The 25,913-nt window shown below is 37.6% G+C and overlaps 1 protein-coding gene across 35 annotated transcripts in view; it reads right to left on the bottom strand.

Moving 5' to 3' along the window:
- dlg2 (discs, large homolog 2 (Drosophila)) overlaps positions 1-25,913 on the bottom strand; it is a 1,641,316-nt gene that overhangs the window by 608,936 nt on the left and 1,006,467 nt on the right. Inside the window, exon 1 of one of the 35 annotated variants that reach the window (XM_051926975.1) lies at positions 15,383-15,782. The exons of the other annotated variants lie outside the window; for them this stretch is intronic. Coding sequence (XP_051782935.1) covers positions 15,383-15,646 — 264 coding nt within the window. The 5' untranslated portion in view covers positions 15,647-15,782. Of the gene's footprint in view, positions 1-15,382; positions 15,783-25,913 lie in introns of those variants that run through there. 35 annotated transcript variants of the gene reach the window in all.

The following is a 25,913-nucleotide window of genomic DNA, read 5'->3' as shown; positions in this document are numbered from 1 at the left end:
ATTCGTATGGAGTCTGTTCATGCATTTGGCAGGGATCACCTCCATGTAGCGGGGACTCGTCAGAAGTGACAGTACGATCTGAGAGCTCGAGACCAACCTTTTCAAGAGGGTGATCAGGTTTGGGTCTATGGACAGCTCCTGGGTAGGCCCTTGCCGGGTTCTGGAAATGGTGGGGGAGGTTGTGTACTGGGTTCAACTGCCCCCGCAAGGGCGCTGCGTATTTCTCCACCAGGATTGTTTGGCTCCCTATCGTGGACGATGCTCTGACATGGAGAGACAAATGTAATCATCACCATCACCAGCTTCTACTCAGGAGGGAAATCAAGGTCTAGCCACTTCAATGGATGCTGCACAAAATTCGCAGACAGGCAGTAGTCCGCTGTACCAACGACTGCGAACACCCCGACCTCATTGACATCGATGCCTGGCAGCCCATCTCAGGGACCCATCTGAGGGGGAGGCTGTGTAACGTGCAGGCAATGCTTTCTAGCCTTGTCTGAGGGCAAGGGAGGACTGGAAGGGGAGGTTTCTAATTGAAAGGGGCGGACACACCTTGTGGGGGATGTGTTTCTTGTTTTTTTGGTGTCTTGGGTGTGTGCTGGGAGTGAGAGGATTCCCGGAGTCAACGAGATTGCTCCATTTTTGTATAGGACCAATTTAACTAAAATAAAACTGAGGAGGCCCTGACAGCTGTGTGTGCTCCTGTTATTATTTACCCAGATCGCCACAATATATATACAGTATATATATATATATATATATATATATATATATATATATATATATATATATATAGTCACACGAGTTTTGGAGGCAGCTTGGTGGTCTAACTAAGATTAAATCGCCGGGACAGGGGCTAAATGAGTGGACTAACACTTCTTCCCCCTTTTTCAGATCCTCTGAAGAGGATAGCCAGACCTAATCTTCCTCTTTCTGTTTCTCACCACATCCATGATGACCTAATTTCTGGCAATTACCTCATTATCCCACCTATTCCTTTTTTTGGGGCTATTTAACCGCCCACATAATCTTTGTTTTTAGTCTTTCTTTTCTTGGAGACTCTTCTGTACAATACATGGGGTGGATCCCCCCAAAACTTTTTCTTCCTTTGTCTCTCTTTTACAATATATTATATAACAATGATTCCTGAATGCTGGCAGGTTAACACTGCATGGCTGGATGTATGACTGGAAAACTGAGATCAGAAAATAATCCATAGAGGAGCCCTCCTTTGTTTATCCATGTATAATATACAATTGACAGTTTGGAAAGTGTATTAATACATATAATACATTTTTAAAAACCATTCATGAGCTAAGAAATTCTTGGAAAAATAAATTCTGACTTGTTTGGGAGATTTTGACCCGGGACTAGCCTGTCTTGATTTGAGACATGACTCAAAATGTGCTTGTGGCGACTTGAAACTTGATTCAAGACATGCCCATCAAGACTTGGGTATAAAAAATTTGAGACATACCTGTTACTTGCAAAACAATGACTTCTTTCTAATTTTAACAAAAATTTGAAAATAAATCAATTGTAATACACTGTCATTAAATTTAGGTCTGTGTACTCAAAAATGGGCTGCTGCCTCTAATATCTTGGGTCCAATTTCTATCTTTGGTCATTTCCTATGTGGAGTTTATGTGCACCTGCATACTCTGGTTTTCTTTCTACATCTCAAACACATGCATATTGGGCAAATTGCTTATTGTAAACTGGCCTTGCATCTAAGTGTGGGGTTCAGGCATCCACCATCTCTGAACTGGATTAAGTTCTTTGAGAATGAATGCATGTGCTATATGTGCTCTGCTTTTCCTACCACATCCCAAAGACATGGTGTTAGGTTAACTGTCATTGATTTGAGTGTGGGTGTGTAAATGAGTAATCCCTTTTAATGTCATTGCTGCTAATGAAGGGTTCCTTGCCTTGCAACCAATGATGACAGGAAAGGCTTGAGCCCCTAAGTAAACGTAAACTAAATTGGGTTTGCGAATGTTAAATTATGATACAGTTATGATATGTAATACTGTACATAATAAAATAAACTTTACAAGGTGGCATACCCATTGCACCAATGCAAATATGATAGCAAGATCTGACAGTGCCTTAAATACATTTGCTGGACAGTGTTAAAATACCTAGTCTAAGTAGCTAGCACCCCGCCTCTCTTAAAAGACACATGAAACAAAAATTCATAAGTGGGTAGGCTACAAGGGTAATTTGAAGGGCATGAATTAATTTTTTGAGACATCAATTTCTTCTATGATGCTTCACTTTAAGTATAACCTTTTCATTTATCATGTGAAATACAGTTACATCTAAGAACTCAAAATGAAACTTCAAGCAAAGATCAAAAGTACACAACCTTCCAGAGGAAAAAAGTGAAATTAAGAAAAGATGAAATGTACAGTACTATTTTGAAACAACAAGATATAGATAGATAGATAGATAGATAGATAGATAGATAGATAGATAGATAGATAGATAGATAGATAGATAGATAGATAGATACTACAATGTGTATTGCATATTGAAACATTACCTTCCAGTTAGGATTTTGGAACATTACTTCAGCTAAAACTAATAAGAAAAAAAGTCTGTTTTATAATAACTTTAAAAGCATAGTCCACTGTAATTTATTGTTTTGTTTACATCATGTAATCTTTAAATGCACTCAAAGTAACAGGCACTTTAACAGGTATCTTTAAATCATGAACCACTAAAAGACCAACATGATTTCTGCTTAGCTGAGAATATCTTATTCTTCCGAATACACTTTCACAAGACCATAATAGTGCCATTACAGGCAATGTGTGAGTGGATGGGTTTTCATTCCAGTATAACCACATAATCTCCCAGTTGGTTTGAATAACGCCAATAGAAAAGGTTCTATGCTCTTATTCAACAGCAGATAGCAGCAGCAAAAAGTAGGACCAACTAGTAAGGCAGTCAGTGAAACCACTAATAACACTAACGTAAAGAAAAAGTTAATTTCTTTTTTTGTATTTCACATGCCGAGGATTCAGAATCCCAAGTTATGGCAAAAATTCCATCACATGACAAGTAACTAAATTTTGAAGAACTGAAGAGATACTACCCCACCAAGACTCATTTCTATGCAAGTGAAGAAAACCATTGCTGAATCTGAAAAATTTTCAAAAATGCCACCAAATTGTTAATTCAATACAGGTAGTTCTTCTCATCTGATACGTAATGTTTCCTTTACTTATGTCTCCAGTTCTTACCACACCAGCACCTCTCATTCACACTACATTGCTTACAAATCACCTCATATAATATAAATTATCCCTTTAAATATGTCTGGGGTGACCTGACAGAGATAAGCACAAAACGTTTGTGATCTGCAAAGTACTGGCCCCTGATATAAAATCAACTTTGTTTCATACTATTTAAAGGTTCACACATCTAATATCCTGTTTGGTGAATATGGAGGCTTGAGTAAAAGGGTCCTAAAGGCAGACATCTTGTGACTTCCCTTAAAAAAGTGGTGCTGCACAGTGCAGTTCCAAAAAACAGTAATAAGCTCCAAAACCTTGTAACCCTGAAGTAGGGAAGTTCTCATTCTCTGGCCTTTAAACCTAAATAATGGCTTCAATTGAAAATGAACCTTCTTTAACCTACAACAGGAGGGAAAGCTGACATATGGCAATATATTAAATATAGTACATTTCAAAATGAATACATGTTCACCAAATCATCTTAATGTTTAATACATACCATCCATCCATTATCCAACTCGCTATATCCTAACACGGGGGTCTGCTGGAGCCAATCCCAGCCAACACAGGGCACAAGGCAGGAAATAATACATACCACAAAATCCTATAATGGCTATAATCAGAAAGGCAAATTGACAAACTTGATTTTTCGTTTGTGAAAAAACAATTTTTCCTAGGATTGTTTCTGAGCATTATTTCTACCCTACTACCAGATGCAATGGAAATTAACAAATTTTGTTATATTATGCTATTGCCATTAAGAGATAACAGCTACTGGATTCAAAGTAAAGAAATTATGGCGAATAATGCTTTTAATAAAATTGAATTAGGAATTTGTCCATACAAATGTGAACATTTATTAAGGTATAAAATGAAATTATATAGCTACAACAAAATATCAGGATTTCACTTTAATTCATTAACGCAAGAAAAATGAATACAGCTGTTTTAAATGGATATTGAACCCACATATTTAGCTAATCTTTTAGGAAAATCATATTCTATCATATTCTAAACTGCAAACTGCCTATGGTCATATAACACATAACCTCTAAGGGATAAAGAAAGACATACATTAAACTACTAACCACTAAATTAAATGACAAGTCTCAATGACAAAGGTCAGACATTTTCACAGAGTTCACTTTAAAGGTGAACACAAAAATAAGGAAAATAATCTATGAAACAAAAAAACTACAAAAGTAAAGGCCCCGTAGAAGTACATAATTATGTGAAAAGTACAATTATCAGTTTTAAGGAGTCGTAAAAGTAATACTTTCACTACACCTGCAAACAGTGTTCAGTGGCTGAAATGATAAAAAGTATTTAGGTTGTCTATTATGCTTAGCACCAAATTCCATAAAGTACACGAAGAAGTGAAATTTGAAATACCTTGTAAAGTGTGACACCATTTAATGCAGCTTCTTGCATCACTTTGGTGCCTATTATTTAAAGCTAAGCTGCAATGGATTACTCAAATCCTTAATAAACAACGTTCACAATTGTAAGCAGTGCATGCTTATAAGATGACAAACTCTAAAACCAAAAATCATATTACATAAAATCCAGTATTCCTCTTGTTATGCTCTTTTAGCAACTCCTGTTCATTCATTTACTATCCAGAGCTTGCATCCTTAGACTGACAATATACAGTAGTCTGACTGGTAAACCAAAAGCTTCATATAAAGACATGACACCTCAGACATTTTCAGGTTTGAAAAATGTGTTTTAAAATGAATGAAATAAATAAAGCTATATAATTAAATAAAACACTGGGGACTATAATAAAGATACAAAACAAATATACAATACCTCACTAATCCAATTAAATAGTATCAATTTATTTGGATCATAAACTTAAAAAAACTATTTATCCCCTTTGCAAAAAACCTAGCTACATATTTATATAATTTGGTAATGATTTTTGTGAATGGGGTGTCACCAATAAAAAAAGAGAGAACAGTGATCAATTACTGGGAGATTATGGATCACTTCCAGAGTTTTGATTGTTAATATGGAATGGATTTGGGATGACTGACACTTGCTTCATCACCATTATCTGGTAGAAAGGCCTCAGCCTTGTAATAGCTGCATTGATTCATTGGTTAATTAATTAATTCTACCCTCACTCATAAAAAGAAAGCCTAGGTACTTAAATATTTTACTATTGATCAGTATGTATGTTAAATATTAATGGGGATAAAAGGGTTAAGAAACACAAAGAAATTGCGTGTCTAATTTTGAAAGTCATCTCAGACTTTTGGCACATTCAAATTAAATATAAATAATGAACCTTTCACTTATTTGGCTTACGTAAATATGTTTTAGTGCCACACTTACATTAAAAATATTTCTTGGAAAGCAACTGCAAATGTCTGCTGCCATTGAAAATCCGATATTTGAAGCATTATTTTTTTCCCATTTCACAATCAACAGCTGTAATGACATATCCACACTCAAAATTTCCCATCCTAAGACCATGTGTTCAACCTTTAAAAAAAAGTCTTATTCCTCATGTCTCTTTCATGGTACATTTTGCTAGTCTCTATTTTTAACTTAGGCAATCTGTGCTTCAACATTTAACTTTCTATTTTTTTTTTCCTGTACACACTTAAACTGATTTTTACTTTCCTTTTCTTTTTGATGTCAATTTCTTTGCTAATTACCTTCCGTCTGGCTTCCTTCATTCAAATGATAATTACTTATCATCACCTTCTGAGCTGTCTTCTTTAAATCCATTTACGTGCACTGTTTGTCAAAGCCAATTGGCTTTAATCACGAAATGTGAATAAAGCAGTCATCATGTTCAGATGTGTATTTGCACATTCCCACGCTATTTTTCTATTAGATTTTTAATCATCCTAAAATTAAAAAGTAAAACTGCATTAAAACGTTCTTACAACCTTGCATTTTTACATAGTGGATTCCTTTCCAGGAAGGTAAACTTCTTCCTGTATTGCCCCCTAAAAGCTGCACGATTCAAGCTCCATAAAACCCTATACTAGATATAGCATGCTTAGCAAGTGGACGGAGAAATGAAAAGTATATAGAGCTACATGTATGACTAAAGGATCACTCTACAAAGAGTACATTTACAGGAACTGCTGTTCAATCTCTCAGTCTGTTTCTCTCACTCTCTGGGAAGGCTATCTGTTTTCTCCAGAGACAAGAGGAAACCATGCACTTAGGAGAACCAAACCACCAAGTTTAAGCTTCTAGCATCAGTTTCACAGCTTAGGAGACAGATGGAACTGATTCCTTATAGGATGGCGCTTTGGGGTCTAAGAAAAGAAACAGAGCAGAATTTATACCGACAGTATTTATTTGTTTACTGCTCAAAACTTACAAACTCATAGGGATCTGGCTTGCCTGACAACCTTTTATTTAAACTCCCCATGTTTTTTGTATAGTGCATAATATTACTCGTTATAGGTGCTGGTTGCACTTGCATTTAAATGCTTTGGTTAATGTTGATCAGTACACTTGAACAGTTAATATTAATTGAATTAAATTTAAATGTTTTTCTGCCTCATAACTTATATTTAGGCTTGGCTACTGTCAGTAATGAGTCTCCAAGTCTCCATCGCTGCATATATAGAATGTTAGACCTCATATGAGTGAGGGTGGGTCCGGGGTTTGCCTGCTATGTGATGAACTTGTGGACCATCTAGGATTGTTTTGTACCTTAAACCCTGATATCACTGGAATAAGAAACAAGATGGGTGAATATTTTAATTGAGGGACACACCATGCCATGCTCCAGGGCCTTAAGTTTGAATATTGGCCTCTTTAGTCTTTAAGTGAAATTTGATCTTTCCATTGTTTTTTGCATTCTTAGGTACACATAAGTTATTGTGAGTACTAAAGTGTCCGAGCACCACAATGAAATTAGACAGACAAAGAAGAAAACTACGCAGAAAAACAAGTGCATTAAAACAAGTGCCAAGTTAAAGAGGAGTCACGATACCAAAATGAACATTAATAAAGTATCTATCTATCTATCTATCTATCTATCTATCTATCTATCTATCTATCTATCTATCTATCTATCTATCTATCTATCTATCTATCTATCTATCTATCTATCTATCTATCTATCTATCTATCTATCTATCTATCTATCTATCTATCTATCCTTGGTTTTCAAAAACTAAGCTATTGTCTCTACTTGGTTTTCAAAAACTAAGCTATTGTGAATCACAAGGAAATCTTGATTTTTATCCACCAAGGGATAACTCAGAGATTCAAGAGAGTTGAATGTATACATAACAGCTACTGAGTCATTGAAGGGACCAGATAAAACGTGACACAAAACACACAAAATAATATAATGGCGAAAAATATAAACACAGTTACAATTAACACAGATTGCTAAATGAACCACATATTTAGATTCCTCATGACAAAATCCTAGATGAAATGAGATAAAATACATATATAAATGGCTCAAAATGAATAAAATAAATAAATAACAGCCATATCCACGGAGGTTTTGCCCAAACACACCAATTTCATACCACATCTGAAAAACATGCATTTTATATTTGATGACTATAAATTTTCTCTTTATTAATGAACGAGTGTGTGTGTGTTTTGTATGTGTGTGTGTATGCCTTATGGCCCATGGTCCATAGTAGGGATGCACCGATACCGAAACAGGTATCTGGTATCGGCCTCGATACCACATTTTCTAAAGTACTCGTACTCGTTAAAAGTCCCCCGATACCGGGGACCGATACCACGGTCTGAGAAATGTCTATGTTTGAGCGGCGTGTAAGGGGTTAATCACAGGTGCCGAGTGCCCGCCCCCAGGCCCCGGCTGCAGCTCAGAGCGGGGAGAAGGCGAGGCGAGACATGTCAGCCGTGTGGAACTATTTCAAAGTGAATGAAGACGACAAAACAAAGGCGGACTGCAAATTGTGCTCAGCGAAATTGTCCAGAGGAGGCTCAAAAGGTAGCGCATTTAACACAAGTAATTTAATCAAGCTCCTAAAATCCCAACACGACAACGAGTAGAAAGAGTTTACCCACGCTTCTAAACCAACACAACCCACGCTGCAGCAAACTCTTGCAAGACGAGAGAAAATGTCCAGAGACAATCCACGTGCTGTGAAAATAACACAGGCAATTATCGAGTACATTGCATTGAGTGACCAGCCACTCTCGGAGGTAGAAAATGTGGGATTCCTGCGTCTCCTCCATGTTCTGGAGCCCAGATATGATGTCCCAAGCCGCCGCTACATGACTGACACGGAGCTGCCTAAACTACACGACTCCGTGAAAAAACATATCCACAGCCTACTGCAAGCCTCCTCTGCGTTTAGTTTCACCACGGATATTTGGACAAGCAGTGTTAGCCCCGTGTCGCTAATTAGCCTAACCTCCCAGTGGATAGACGAGAGTTTCTTGTTTTTTTTGTTAAATTATATGACTAAAGCTGTTACCTGTAAATTTAAATCATGTTTTTATTAAGTACTCGGTATCGGCAAGTACTCGGTATCGGCGAGTACTGAAATGCAAGTACTCGTACTCGTACTCGTTTTCCAAAAAAGTGGTATCGGTGCATCCCTAGTCCATAGAGTGTTGGTTCCTGCGTAATGCCTAACTCTAACAAGGCTTTAGCTTAAAATGACATCATTATGCATAAATAAGCAAGTTCATGGTGTGTTGAAAAGATGCTTTACTAGATGCCCGAGTGTCAGGGTATGTGTAGTGTCACACTGAGTAACACTGCTAACCCACCACTCTAGGAGACGGGGTTCAAATACTGACCTGGTCACAGTCTGAGAGCATGTTTGCATGCATGGTCTGTGCTCATTTATTAATAATTTTATATACCTGCATACTCTTGGGGGATAGCTTAAGGGCTCAGTTAATTGTAATTTCCTGCCAGTTTGCCAGAGGGAGTCATTGACTGATGCCCTTTCTCTTCCTCTCTCTGTAGACTGGAAGACTGACAACCATAACATATCTGACATCACTTCCGGTGTCTGCCTGCCTGGACCCACCTTTTCCTGCCAGTAGTCCTTAAGACAGGAAGCTTCGTTATCTTGAGCAGTCTGTTTAGAGACTTGAGTCTTTATGATGTTTTCTGTTTTTCTTTTCATGCATTGAACCTGTGTTTTGTTTATAATATATGGGGCTTGTTTTCTCTGGTTTTTTTGTTACTATATATATATATATATGTATATATTGTGACGGGGGCGCTCTCTCTCCCTTGAACCCTAAGACTCCATGCCAGACACCAGATAAAAGTCCAAATATAATATTTATTTGAACTACAACGTGCACAAAGCACCCTCCTGTCCACAATACACATAAATACACAATAACACAATAATAATCACTACAATAAACAATCCTCCACTCTCCCAGACGCGTCACCACCCTTCCACCCAGCTCAGCTCAACTCTGGGATCTCCCACAGTCCTTTATATAGTCCGTGACCCGGAAGTGCTCCTGAACCCCTGTCCATGTGACTTCTTAGCACATTCGGGTCAGATCCAAAAGTCTTCTTCTTCATCCCGGAAGTACTTCATTCCCTCTGACATACTTCCAGATTATAGGTGAAACCAAAGTCTTTGGGCCTTCCTGCAGTGTCCCCTGGAGGCCACCATGGTATCCAGCAGGACTGTGATGAAAAACTCCACTGTCCATGATGCCCTGCTGGAACTTGGGGCACCTCTATATTGCAGGCAGGGCTCCACCTGGCGGCCTGGGGGTATTGGCCTGGATAAAAGGCCGGCCATGTCCCACAATATATATATATATACATACGCATATATATATATATATATATATATATATATATATATATATATATATATATATATATATATACAGTGGAACCCCGGTTTACAAGCAGCTCGGTATACGAGTAATTCGGTTTACGAGCCGCAATCCGAGCAAAATTTCTGCCCGGTGTACGAGGCTTGCCCGTTTTACGAGCCGAGCTCCGAAACGTCACTGCTAGTTTCCGCTTCGCCTTTCTTACCCGGAAACCTCTACCCCTTCTACCCAGAGCCATATCATACATATTGGGCATTAACCATGTCTTCAAAGAAGGTAGGAAGTGGAAAGGACAGCAGCAAGAAGAAAAGGATGCTGTCAGTCGAGTTGAAGCAGGAAATTATAGAAAAGCATGAGAGAGGTGTGCGTGTGATGGAACTTGCCAAAATTTACGACCGCAGTACGTCCACGATATGCACAATACTAAAGCAAAAGGAGACCATAAAGAGTGTAAAAGTAGCAAAAGGCATGACCGTAATTACACAGCAAAGGTCGGCTATCCACGGACAAATGGAAAACCTGCTGTTATTGTGGATAAAAGAGAAAGAGTTGGCAGGAGATATACTTACTGAAACAGTCATAAGCGAGAAAGCTCGCATCATTTACAATGACCTGAAGCAGAAAGAACCATCCACATCTACGGATGTAGTAGAACCAGAATTCAAGGCTAGTCATGGATGGTTCGACAGATTTAAGAAGCGATCAGGCATTCACTCTGTCGTAAGACATGGCGAGGCAGCAAGTGCAGACCAGAAGGCAGCTGGCGAGTTCATCACACGTTTCGCGCAGCTCATCGAGGCAGAATGTTACATCCCCCAGCAAGTTTTTAATTGCGACGAGACGGGGCTTTTTTGGAAGAAAATGCCCCGTAGGACGTACATCACAGCAGAGGAGACGAAGATGCCAGGACATAAGCCGATGAAGGACCGCCTCACCCTTGCATTGTGTGCAAATGCTAGCGGTGACTTTAAAGTGAAGCCACTGCTAGTCTATCATTCAGAGAATCCTCGAGCCTTTAAGACTCACAGGATTCTTAAAGAAAAACTGCAAGTGATGTGGCGCGCCAATCCAAAGGCATGGGTTACGCGGCAGTTCTTCATCGACTGGGTAAATCTCTGCTTTGGACCTGCGGTGAAGAAGTATCTTCAAGAAAACAAACTGCCTCTGCAAGCGTTACTCGTCCTCGACAATGCTCCAGCCCACCCGCCCGGTCTCCAAGACAACATCCGGGAAGAATATCAATTCATAAAAGTCCTCTACCTCCCACCCAACACGACTTCAATCCTGCAACCGATGGATCAGCAGGTCATTTCCAATTTCAAAAAGCTCTACACGAAGCATCTGTTCAAACGATGCTTCGATGTGACAGAAAATACGGAGCTAACACTCCGAGAGTTTTGGAAAGAACATTTCAACATCGTGCAATGCCTACGCATGATTGACCTGCCGTGGAAAGAAGTGACCAGAAGAACACTGAATTCTGCATGGAAGAAGTTATGGCCTGATGCGGTTGCAGCGAGGGACTTTGAAGGATTTGGTCTTGATACCGAGACCGAGATCGAGACCGAGACCGAGACCAACGTGCCCGACGTAGATCCAGTGCATGAAATCGTGTCCCTCGGTAAGTCGATGGGTCTGCAGGTTGACGAGGGTGATATCAACGAGCTTGTCGAGGAACATGAGGAGGAACTCTCAACACAGGAGTTGCTTGAGCTGCAGGACATGCAACGTACAGAGGCTCTGCAAGAGATCAGCGGTAGTGAGGAGGAAGTCGAGACAGAGAAAATTTCGACAAGTGAAATTAAAGAAGTGCTGGGAATGTGGGAGAAGGTTACAAGTTTCATTGAAAAGAAACATCCAGAAAAAGTTGCAACTAGTCGTTCTGCAGCAAATTATGATGACACCTGCTTGGCTCACTTCCGTAAGCTTTTAAAAAGCAGGCAAAAGCAAACGTCGTTGCATAGGTATCTTTGTACTAAAACTGAAACTGCTATAAGTGAAGGTGCCGAAAGTGCAGCCAAAAAGGCAAAAACAGATGATTAGCATAAAAAAAAAATCATACGTACGTAATGTTAAGTGTTAGGCTAAGTTTAAAGTTAAGAAAGTTTATTTTTTTACAATTCATGTACGTACGTACAGTTAAGAAAGTTCAATTTTAGTTTTTTTTGATGTGAAGGTGCCGAAAATGCAGCCAGTCCTCCCTCCTTCCCTCCTCCCTCCCTCCTTCCTCAGCAACTCTCCGTTATCTGCCGCCAAGGTAAGATTACATTTTCTTAAGTTGGTTTATCTTTTATTTAACTATATTTACTAATACAGTATTTTGATGTTTGTTTCTTATTTAAAAACATGTTTTTTTTCCATTATTTATGATATTTTGGGGACTTTTTGGGAGGGCTGGAACGGATTAATCTCATTTCCATTATTTTAAATGGGGGAAAATTTGTTCGGTTTACGAGCAGATCGGGTTACGACCTCGGTTCTGGAACGGATTAAACTCGTAACCTGGGGTTCCACTGTATATATACACACAGTATATATATATATATATATATTGTCACACATGTGTGAATAGGAGGCAGCTGAAGGGTTTGGAGAATAATGGTAACACATCTGCCCAGGGGGTGGCAGGGTGCACTAACGCTCTTTCTAAGTTCCCTGCAGACCTTTCCCGGGAAATCCCACTAGGAGCCACTGCCTCTACTCATCACTTCCGGTCCCGGCCATGAGGACGACATCACTTCTGGCCTTGACCCCGAGGACGGCATCACCTTTGGTCCCGGCCCCGAGGACGACATCACTTCCGGCCCTGACCCTGAGGACAGCAACATCTTTGGTCCCTGCCCCGAGGACGACATCACTTCCCCCAGACTTCCTATAAAGCTTCACTCCCTTCCTCTGGAATGCAGTTCTGTTTTGGACTTGTAAACTTTACTTGCTACCAACCTTTTTACTTTTTGCAGCCTGGAACACATTATACGGGTGACTGCCCCAAACCTTTACAATGTCTTGGGTGTTTTCTTGTGACAATATATATACAGTATATACACTAGGAGGCCAATCCCCAGTTGTGGCCAGAATATTAGTAAAATCTGTAAATTTATTATTTATTGGAGTCAAAATCACGAAATGGGGCGGCACGGTGGCGCAGTGGGTAGCGCTGCTGCCTCGCAGTTGGGAGACCTGGGGACCTGGGTTCACTTCCCGGGTCCTCCCTGCGTGGAGTTTGCATGTTCTCCCCGTGTCTGCGTGGGTTTCCTCCGGGCGCTCCGGTTTCCTCCCACAGTCCAAAGACATGCAGGTTAGGTGGATTGGCAATTCTAAATTGGCCCTAGTGTGTGCTTGGTGTGTGTTTGTATGTGTCCTGCGGTGGGTTGGCACCCTGCCCGGGATTGGTTCCTGCCTTGTGCCCTGTGTTGGCTGGGATTGGCTCCGGCAGACCCCCGTGACCCTGTGTTCGGATTCAGCGGGTTGGAAAATGGATGGATGGAAATCACGAAATTCTATAATATGTAAAAGAAAAATTAATTATTATTAAATGAGAATAAAATATTTACTCCCTTACCGATTGGAGTATTCCCTTAAACTGAGGTTCACTATGCTCGATGCACGACTTTCTTGATATTTTAGTTTATAATTTAAAAACGGAATAAGAATCTGAAAATCTAACAAAATCACATTAAAGTTCGATAAATTCTGAAAAGAATACCAAACACATATATGTAGGTTTTAAAATAAGCCCGATTTAAAGCGTGACAAAAAACATGACATAAAATCGTTGCACAAAATCATTGCACTTTTAGGCTTAGGATTTTATATATTATATATATATATATATATATATATATATATATATATATATATATATATATATATATAGAGAGAGAGAGAGAGAGAGAGAGAGAGAGAGAGTAGATGTCTGAATGTGGATATATGATTGAATTTGTACTGTAATGAGCTAGTGCACTGTGGGGGTCAAAACTGCCTTATGTTCCTGAACCTGATAAAGAAGGTTTGAAGCTGGTTGGGTAAGAAGGGCCATTAATTAATATAAACAAATGTTATTTTTAAGATTTTTTAAGTAGCTTTATTAGGATGTCATGTTGGGGTGGGCATTTAGTTATGTGGAAAGGGCAACAAAATGCCAAAGTAAGCTAAATAAATAATTTTTACTAATTTTTCATAGGGTGGGTAGACAAACCCTTTGGGCTGGCATTGCCCACCCCACTTCAGCCATAGCCATGCCTCTGTAGATTAGGTGTACTTTATAATATTATTTAAAATAAATAATTCACATTTAATGACCCATTTTTATAATAATATCTAATGTTAAACTTACTAAAAAAAAAAACCTAATTAGTAATTCATCAAAATGAACTGACCAACAGAAGTCTGCCAGTCTGTTTACATTCATTTTTTTAATCACTGCCAAACATAACAGATACTTCTCCTTTTCTGACATTTAGATGTTCATTTTTAAGGAATAAATGTTTTGCTTTAAGGGTTTGGGGAATGATAGGAAGCAAGATCCACAGCTTGAGGGGCTTAAAACACTTTGCTTTCCAACTCCTTTTCATTATAGATTTTGCCTCCAGCTAGTTTATCCACAGTTGCATTTCCTGGATTGCACTTCTTATTAAGGATTACAATTAATCCTAAAACATGGCTGATCAACTCATTCTACTGTCTAGTTATGCATGTTATAGAAAAACTGAAAAAGTGAATACACTAGCATTTTTTAAAGAAGTATAAAATATTCCAACCAGCCCCAGAACATTTTTACAGTTGATATGAAGGCTATTGACAAGGGAGCACAGGGCATATCATATAATGAAAAGAACTCTGAGAACAAAAGCCGGATAACGCATACAGCTAAAGAAATTGCAATAATGGGAGGATTAGTGCAATCCAAAAAGATGCCAAATTTACTTGTGTACAACAGATTACAAATACCAATATATATTGTGTACTGTTTTGTTATTTAATTGTATGGATGCTATTATTCCAAATGATTTTGTAAAATATACTTGGTGGTGCATTTGTATTGTTGAATGTAGGGATGTGTGTTATACAAAAATAATTTTGTTAGGCTGAACTGTATTTACAAATATAATGCCAGCAATTCTCAATATACTGGTCCCCAGAACCACTGTATCTACAGTATATTTTGAAATATACATTTTCACCTACCCAATAGCCCTGAGATGGATATAATAATGGACAGACATTAAACACGTTAAAAACTGCTCTCTGAGTAATACGTAACATTAACACATAAAGTAGATTAATTGAACTTGTAATAATGTACTTTGAGTCATTGCTTGAAAGTTTGGGAAGCATCAGATTTGTCTCACCTGGAAACAGTTTATGCTGCTCCTGTGCTTTTTCAGAATGCGCTCCGCTAAGCCTTGTTTCCATTTCCCTATTGCCACAAGAGAGGGCCACTTAAGCGAGCTTGAGTCTAAGGATTTGCTTTTGATCTGATCCACTGAAAACCTCTTTCTGTAGTGCTTTGTATGAAGACTTTCTTTACAAGATGGAGGCAGAAGATTAGGTACACTTCCCCTGTGATACTTCTGATTTAAAACAGTCACGTTGTTCACTAAGACGTAGTTCATCCTTAATTATTTCTCAAGGTGTGGCTGATGAAAAAAAATTGTGCATAAATGCACACATGTATAAAGATTCACATTTTTAAATGAAAAGAGAAAACGAAGCCCCATCAAATGCATGCTCCAGTCTGTTCAGTACTTGATGCAACATGCTTAAGCATCAAAAGACAGGTGTTCCTCTTCTTGTATCCTTGAGCTCTGAACACTAATGAGACCAGAGTATCTATCCTCTTGTGAGCGATGTAATTGTTTAGAGGGAAAGTGCAACATAATCTTGCATTCGTTCACGTTTCATTTCATTCTCCTTCAAATTTAAACACAGTACAATTTCCAGTTTAGTCCAAAATGTGTAGAAACATACTGGTCCTTTTGCAGGATGCTCCCAGTACTCTTTATTTTTCACTACTCTATGTAGATTTTGTTATCAGACACAGAATGGAACACAGTTCTAGTGACACATATTCAATACATCTGATAGGGTGTTGCAAAATGTACATACGGAAAGAAATCAAACATGATTACTCACACAGAGCTCTGAATGTAACAGTACTGAAATATAATTAATGCCAGAGGGAAGAAAAATCCAGTGGGTAGACAGAACTAGATTAAAAGCAATCAATCGCTATACATGACCCACACATCAGTCTTCTATTGATGCTACATTTTCCCTAGCTGTGCAGTGTTAGATTATGATAGAGAAAATAAACTTTTAGGTATTGCCACCAAGAGGTAAAATTTTAAATTGTCAAAAGATGATCACTTATTGGAGACACAGATCTATCAAAATTAGGCAGTGAGTATACTTAAATATGACTTGTGAATTGTGTGCATTAGCTTGTGGCAGACACTCCACTAAAGACATTGAATAAGCAGAAAAATCTATACAGTACACTGTGAAAGAAAAGTGCAGCTTGTCTCCCACTGTTCATGAAACTCTAGTGGAGCAAATAATGTAAAATACAGTTCCCATAAATGAACATCATGACTACTGTTGTGTATTTCATTCCTTGCAATGCCCTCTTTCATTTGTGCACTAACTAGATACCTAATCTATCTTCATAAAGTGCATGGTGGTATGCTAGTTAGCATTACACTCTCTGCCATAGATTACTAGGCTTAAATTCTGCTCTTGTGTAGGTCTGTGTCATGTTTGTACATTTGTTCTCAGGGTACTCTGATCTGCTTCCACATCCCAAAGACAGGCAAATTAGGTTAACTGGCAACTCTAAGCTGGCCTGGTATGAGTGAGTGTGCCATTCATTGGACTGGGCCTCACATCATGGGCCAATTCCCAACCTACAACCAGTTGTTGCTGGAATAGGTACTGACTCCAAGAACTAAATAAGCAGATTACAAAATGGAAGGATGGACACATATAGAATGTGGAAAAAGGAAGATGGGTCTTCCCCACTGTAGCATGTGGCCGGGTCCCATGCCGAGCCGGGACACCTCCACACTGGGAGGACCAGAAGAGCAAGTGTCAGAGCATTACCTCCCCTAGATGCTAGATGGCAACCTCCTTGGGTTGCAGCGGTGCCTCAGACTCCCGCAGGACTTCATGGGAGTTTGGTGCAGCCCTATTGGGATCCGCAGGTGCCACCAGGGGGTGCTGCAGCAGAAGCTGCTGAGCCCTTATGGGCAGTTCTTCTGCCACACCCGGAAGTGCTGCCGGAAATGAGTAATCAAGCACCTGGAGCACTTCCAGGTGAACTATATAAGGGACCAGCAGACACCACTCGAAAAGCCAGAAGTCAGGAGAAGAAGGATGAGGCTTGACTGGAGTAGTGGAAAGGAGAACTGAAGAAGAAAAGGAAAATGAAAAGTATTGCGTTTGTGCTGTGCTTTGGACTGTGTTGTGCTTGTGGGAAACGGGGAAGGCATTTCCCACGAGGAAAAAAATTAAAATAAAATGTGTGTGCCTTGAATTTGTGTCCCACGCTTGTCTGTGTCGGGTTCAGCTGGCAGTGCCAGCCTGGGTGGTCCACACCATTCAGGCTGTTTTTTACTCAGATTACTGATTTATCCTACATTTTATGTTAGGTTAACTGCAAATTCTAAATTCCCATGTGAGTGTCTATAATCTAGGACTGGTTCTTGCCTTGCACCTGATGCAGCTGGGGAATCCCCCACAACCCCAAATTGAATTAAATTATGCATTTACTTCTAGGAAATCCAGAATTTGTTTGTATTGGTTGATTGCTAGCTGTATTTCCTGGTGTTGCCTGGTTATTATTTCAAATTATCACGGTAAATTTAAATTTTCGCTCATTTCAGTAAGTGACACACTGTCTCTCGTGAGAGAAGCACCTTGACCAGAGATGTCTGGATGCAAAACATAGTATCCGAAGGAACAGCTGTCACTTGGAATGGAAGGAAATAATTTGATGATGGCACAAATCTGAAGTATCAATACCTTCATTGGTCATTGTGCCCCTAAAAAGGTCATAACCAGTAGCTATAGCCCCACAGGTGAGCTCAAAACAGCTTCAAATATAAAAAATAAACAATGCCAAGGAAGGATGCAACAATGATGTGCTAGTGAGCGATTATGCTTGAGACACCAAATTGCAATAAATAATTCCTGGGGGAATATAGCTTCACCTTGGGCAGCCTGGAGCCATGGTAAGAACTGTAAAATTCTTGATTTACTGTAATTTAATGCAATGGTCAGAAATCATTCCTGAATTTGCTGCAGTTCTCTGCTTGAAAGGCAAGCATGATAACCTTGCATCACACTGTTGTTCTGTTTAAATACCACTTTGGGGCAAGGCTGAAATGAAATGTAAAAAACATGATTTATGGTAAGAAGTACCTGGGTGCCAACTTTGAAGTCTGTTGCTTGAAAAGATAAACTGCATAAAGAACAAAAAAATAAAGAGAAATTGAAATTTAAAGATAGTGAAATTGCTCCGAGACTCCAGTGAAGTGGACACCATGAAGAATGTCCAATGTTTTCATTAAATGTGCATGTAAGATTTCATTAGTAGCAATTATTGTGTCTAGCCCATATGTCAGAGCTACAGACTAAAAACATTATAGCAATTATTAATTTTTCTATACCTTTTTATATCCTAAAGGCATGTGCCTGTGTTAATCTTTTCTCTACAGTCTATAAAAACAAATATATTATAATTTAAGAAATCACAATTTCTTGATTTGTGACCTGTCTTATGTTTGATCAGTTTATCTTTACTTGTTGGATGCTTTTATGCAAATTAAGTTCTGATAGATAGATAGATAGATAGATAGATAGATAGATAGATAGATAGATAGATAGATAGATAGATAGATAGATAGATAGATAGATAGATAGATAGATACTTTATTAATCCCAAGGGGAAATTCACATACTCCAGCAGCACCTTACTGATACAAAAAAACAATATTAAATTAAGGATTGATAATAATGCAGGTAAAAACAGACAATAAATGATAAATATTTTGTGTTAATGTTAATTTTAATGTTCATGAAAATGATATTTTTATCAAGTAATAAATGAAGGAAGGAGGAAAAATCATTTGGTGAAAAGTACTGAAGTAAGGAAACAGGCCAGGGCACTGTTACTTTCCCACCCTATTTCCATATGCCTGTTCAGTCCTATACTTCTCAATATACAGTATATTTATGTCAACCCTGCTTACTAGATTGTAATAACTCTGCAGAATTTATCTTTGTTGTTATTATTGTTGTACTATATAGACAGAAACAATGCTAAATAAAGATTGTTTGCTTGTTTGTTCTTATATGTTGTATATCAACAGTGAAGGTTGATGTCACAATTTATTTATGATATTCATGTGTCTAGAGACCTAGTCATTAAACAGCCAAATATGAACGATGTTCTTTTTGGATCCAAGATCAAGAAAATTGGAAGGCTTACCAAAGTGTTTTTATACTGTCTGTCAGAATTGTTCATTAAGACGGATTGATTTGTTATTGTACAGTGTGTGAGTCATTTGAGTTCTGATTTATTACTTGAAAATTTAACATTGCAACTCCAACAAACCAAGAAGGACACCACTTTCAATGGCATTACAAATCAAAGGCACAAAAGCAGTCACTTACAATTTAGCTCTACCCTGCATACTATTTTTTCCCAATTATAGGGTTCCTCAGGGAAATCACGGTAAAATTTATCATTATAACAGGGAGAGTTACTACAGATTAATGAAAGCTCTAAAGTAACCAACATGGAAACAGCAAAAAAGGATCCATGTAACAACATGATTTTATAGGTTATCTTTATTAGCCAGACACAGTTATAAAATACACAATATGGTAAAATTCTGCACTTTTATTATTCCCCAAATCCCATTTCGCAGTACTATGATACCTTTACCACAATAGAAAGAGGACATTATGCAGACCTGTAACAAAGCAGATAAGACAACAGCTCCTCAGAAGAAAACCTAATGCTTTGGGGAGAACGCACTCTGATAATGCGAGCTGGGAATAAGAGCAACATCAAACTCCACAAAGATTCAAAACAAAACTACACCCTTATGAAAACACAGACACATGCCCAGAGGTACAAGGTGAGCAAAGAAGCCAGTTTTCTTTTTGTAATACACACAGAGTGCAGTAAGTATCAGGTTCATTTCTAAATGGTCTGCAAGCTTTGTTAATTGAGATGCAGCAATGCTGCTTTCCAAATGCCATCTTTTAATTAAAGATGAGTATATTCCTGTACAGCAGCCAAAATGTTTTGGATAAATTCATAACAATATGAACACAAAAAAAAAAAAAGTTTTTATTTTGCAATGGTTGTAGGTAGTCTGACTCTATTCTGACGACACTGTGGAAACCAGACATGGATTTGGTGTCTGATCTTCACGGTGCCTGTTGGCCTAAGCAGTATGAAAGAAACAAGCTTCACTCTCAGGTAGGCAGGATAATCAGAGAGCAATTTTATTCACGTTCTTGTTAACAAGGACAGCAGGAAATTGGAATGATAGCTCCACAAAGGATAGTTCTAAAATAGTGTTGTATAGCCAAAGTATGCACTAGTTCCTACAGTATATACAAATAAAGTATTCTACTATATCACAATCAAAAGTCATTTCAACAACCCAAAATATATGATTAATATTACTTGTTTAGCCTATCAAGAGTATAAGAAATGGTAATAAAATGAACGAATGACTAAATATGAAGCAGTCCTAAAAAATGATTTATTTACATAAATGATCCTTATTGTATAAGCAGAACTATGCCTAGATTGGCTGAGTGCCCCGAAAGCATATAAATGCTAAGAATATTAAAACTCCATCTTAAAATTAATAATTAATTTACAAGATTTTCCTAAAACCCACCCTAAGTACAATGACACTTTAAATACTTTGTAAATTACATGCTCCCCACCCAATCATGCTTTTTAAATGGGATAGATATGCACCAACCTTAGCAACAGACCTTTGTTGCCAGACAGTGTACATTAACTTTATTTCATGAAAATAATAATAATAATAAAATTGTATTTATTGTATTAGCATCTTTCCCAAACAAAAACACTTTAGAAAAAATCAAAACAATTCAAGAGTAATAAAACTACAAAAACCAAGATAAAACAAACTCTGATATAAACTAATATCAGACATTAAACCAAAGATAATTAGATAGGATTAGATTAGATTATACTACATTAGATTAGATTAAATTAGATTAGATTAAACATGAACAACAGTTTTAAATCAGAATAAAAAACATATTCAGAAACCAAGATTTATACTTAACTGTCTAATATAATTGCATTGAAATTCAGCAATGAATTTGTAGGATTACAGTATATAATATATGAAGCTGAATGTGAGTTTGAAAACCATGCATGTTTTGCACAGATATCCCTTTTGTACAAGGGATGACCATGGGCTATTCAGAAAATGTTCCCCTTGGGAAACTTGATTTACTGACTGCACCAGACCTTTATTAGGGATTAGTGGCCCTAGGATGCATTTTAAGGAATGGGCCCAGATACGCAGAGTTGCTCCCCAAGGTGACTTTAGTCAGTGAAATTTTGTTTTTGTGGCAAAATATTTCCCGCTGGGGAAGAATCTGTGTTTTTAGTTACAGCTAGATTTACTTTGACAGAGACATTTTGTATATAAATCTCTAAACCTATTGCAACTGGTTTAGGAGAAACGTGAAAAGAAAGAAAAGGGAAGGACAGAAATTGGGAGTTGGTACTTCTGGGGAGATAGTATGGCTGCAGTAAAGGAATCATCTTCAGAAGGATATCTTTTGTGTCTCTGTCTCTGACCACAGCCTCATGACTCTAGTGCTTGCACATGATTTAAGTTAAATCATTTAGGTTGGAGCTGAGGCCCATTTATATTCTTACATTTCTGGAGTGCAGTCATACCTATCATGAAGGTTCTCAGCATTGAACATACTGGAGATTTGCAATGCCAAGGACTTTTTATGGATACTGTGGCAATATCGGTTATTAAATAATGATATGTGTATTTTTTAAAACTTTTATTTGCCATATACAATTTCTTGTATTAGGAATTTGTCATTTTTCGCATACCCCAACTTACTCTCCAGAGACACACAGAGATATGGGTTCATAATGCAGGATCAGCTATTTGTACAGTGCCCCTGGGCAATTGCACATTAAGGGCCTTGCTCAGTACCATTCCTTCAGTCATTGCCAGGATTCAAACCAGCAACCTTCAAGTTACCAGCCCAGATCCTTAAGCCAGAGAACCACCACTCCACCCTTTATATTATAGTATACAAATTAATTGTTCTCTCCAGAGGACCAAAAACCTTACCATATAATGAAAGTATTGTCAATTAATTGTTTGTTAAGATTTCTGATGCTTTTTGTAGGTGACTTTAGAAATGAGGTTAACAAAGTAGTTCTTCATATTCACTTGTAAAGTGGCCATATCAATGGAGTTTAAGTAAATCAATGAAAAAGTAAGTATTATGTAGATCATAAAGGTGCTCCTTAATCTTTACAATGTGCTGTTTCCTAGAAACTCACTCCAATAGATAAATCTATTCAAGAAACATCTATTGCTAGACTTAAAATACAAATCATTCATAAAGACCAGTGGCAGAAATAAACAGAGTCAAGAAACTGAGGAAAAGGGAAAGCTGTCTACCTTGTTTTTAACAGTCAGTAATAGTAATAATAACAGCAGCATCAGGTGCAAGGCAGGAACCAACCATGGAAGGAATGCCAGCTCACTGTAGATTTAAATAGAAAACTGAAAATGAATGGAATGTGAAAATCCTAATGTTATTTTTAATAATAAGGGTCATTTCAACAATAGATTCATAAGCAAACATTCACAGACTTCTATTTTAATGTTTTATAAGGAAACGGATATTCTTAGTAAACTTGTTCTATTTCATTTCACTCTAGCCAATCTGAATCAATTTCTGTCTAAGGGCTCACACTACAATATCTGGGGTTCCAAACACACAAATCCTACATAGAAAGTACTTCTAGAATGTTGTTCTTGATCTTGTTTACACAGAACTGTACACTCAAATTATTTCTGTACTTGTTTTACAAGTACCCCATGCAAGTGTGAAGGTGGTACATGTATTAGCAGGCTCAGTGATGGATTGGCATCCCTGTCAGACTTCGTTTATATCTTGCACTGATGCAGCCCAGGTAGACTGCAGCCCTTTTTTCATCTATGAATCTGATTAAATGCATTACACAATTTTATATTAGCTATTTAATTAATACACTTCGGTTTCATGATCCGTTTTGATTATTGGAGTAACAACGCTAACAGGGGAATTTATAGGTAAACAAGTGCTTATGGGACCTTAACAAAACCACAGGAGGGACTATTTGTCAGAAGTTCTGGGAACAGCAGTCTAAGAAAACACTGTACCGATATGGGCAATCTTCCAGGAAACTTGTTCTAGAGTTTTCTGGTATGTTGTAACTTCATAGAGTGTTTAAGTTTGACATGTATATTACAAGAAGATAAACGTAAAGAATGAAAAACATTTCTGTTTTATTTTTTATGAAGAGGTTATAAAAAAATTATGAATTCTCATAATTAAATTGGATGTGAAAGTTGTGATTATTTTGGAAACATAAGAACTAAGAAAAATTCTAATCATTAAAAATTACTTGCAAGTTTTTATTAATAATTATGGATTTGACTAAATGAGAAGAATATATACCAGCATTTTAAAACTGAAAGATTACATTGATGTACACAGACTTATATAATATAGATTGTAAAAGTCAAAGATTTAAATTTAGCCTGATGCAGAACCTGGATCTATTCAGCATTGTTTTTACAATTTATCAAAAATTGTGTAGAAAACTGAATTTTTAAAAGTATTAAGAGAAACCACATATTGCAATAAATAATATAAGAATTTAAAAAAGATAACCCATTCATCCACTTTTATAGCTGCATTGTTCTGGCAAACTAGTAAAGCATAATATTCTCAACCTCACTTACTTCAATTCAAGGTCAAGGAGAGTCAGAGCCTATCTCAGCAGCATAGGACACAAGACCAAAAGAAGACTAGGACAGGACCCAGGACTCACTGACACACAATATTATTAGAAATGTGTGAGGAAAACCAGAATACCTGGAGAAACCTCCACACAGACAAGGGGAGAACATTCAAGCTCAAGACATTAAACCAGACAATTTAAAACCAAGACATTAGCGCAGCCACCACTGTTCACCCAGACTGCCCATTTATTGTAATAGTTTTGCAAAAAAAAAATTATTATATTCTCACCGCTACTCTGTTCAGTACTGGGTGAAGCCCATCCAGATAGTACAATGCACAAAACAGGAAGAAACTCTTAGCAAATAACCAGTGGGCGGGCGGGCGGGCGGACGGACGGACGGACGGACAGACAGACAGACAGACAGACAGACAGACAGACAGACAGACAGACAGATAGATAGATAGATAGATAGATAGATAGATAGATAGATAGATAGATAGATAGATAGATAGATAGATCCGTATTTGTCCCTGGGGTAAAACTGGCTTTTGTACAGAAGCTCAATATGTAATTATTATAAGAAACAAAAACCCCTTTCTTTTCAAGCACACACCAAAATGACTAAAAGGAAATAAAACTAAAAAGAAAGAAAAACCTCTGACATGGATGAAGATAAAAAAAAGCAGTAACAGTTACTGTGCAGCATTAGAAAGGCATATGATAATAGCAGGTATGAAGAAACCCTAGTAGATTTTCCTGACACCCTTCTTTTGATGTTTTGACTAAAGATTCTCAGTTTTGATCTTTCAGAGAGGGGATGTGCAGCATTGTTCATAATGGACACCTGATTTGTTTTCAATCTCTCCTTCACTCCTACTTCTAGTGGGTCTAGAGTATGTCCCATAACTGAGCCTGTCCTTTTAATTAACATGTTGATTCAGTGGGACTCTTTTGAAGTGATGCCACAGGATCGGCACTAAAAGGCTGCGTACAATTCTGGTTGGGGAAACTCATCCAAACACACTCAGTTTATTCAGTTACTAAAATATCAACATGCATTTTTGTCTAGCTCCTTGAATAAAAATTAAGCCTTTTCTAATAAATAACTTAATAGGTTATTGTAAAATTTACTTTTTTTGTTAATGAAGATCTTGCAGAACCCCAATGTTTATAAGGCTTTGCACTTGAGATATTTTAAAGGGGAATTTATGTTGAAAACTCAAAGTGATTTAATGTAGTGAGGTGCTAGGTGTTATTAGAAGGTCCACTTTGCAGATTTAAAGTATCAGGGCCACCTCCTGTTTTAGTTGGTCTTGTACGTCCCTTCAAAGGCAAATTCACTTATTTTTACCTTCATTTTGTGAGTAACTCTCTTACTAATAGGCTATCTAGAATGAAAATGTAATGCTCAGTGACTATCAAGTTGTAGGACAGGAAGCAATGCATGAAAAACTACTAAAAATGTAGTCTAATGGTACCCAACGAATTATGCGTAACTACTCCTTTTCCTCCATATCTAATTGTGTGGCATACCGTAGATAAGTAATCCACTAACATACTGCTGTGTCCGAATTGAACAGAAGTTGTCTATTTGAACAAGCAGTTAATACTCAAACACAACAGAGATTACACATCTCGATAAAGGATAAACAGAAAGGAAATGTAAGTAAATAAACCAGGGTTTGTTACACACAAAATAAAATGATTTTCATCAAAACCAAAATGTAAAACATTAAACAAAGTCAAAAAATCAAAACAGAATTTAAAGCCAACAAACTCCATGAGAAGTTTTATTTGTTAATACTTTGAGCCAAAACAAGGATTTTTTT

This window comes from Erpetoichthys calabaricus, chromosome 4, assembly GCF_900747795.2.
Source record: "Erpetoichthys calabaricus chromosome 4, fErpCal1.3, whole genome shotgun sequence".
Taxonomy (NCBI): Eukaryota; Metazoa; Chordata; class Cladistia; order Polypteriformes; family Polypteridae; genus Erpetoichthys; species Erpetoichthys calabaricus.
Note: the sequence above shows the minus strand (reverse complement) of the source record. Positions and strands in the feature narration are given on the sequence as shown.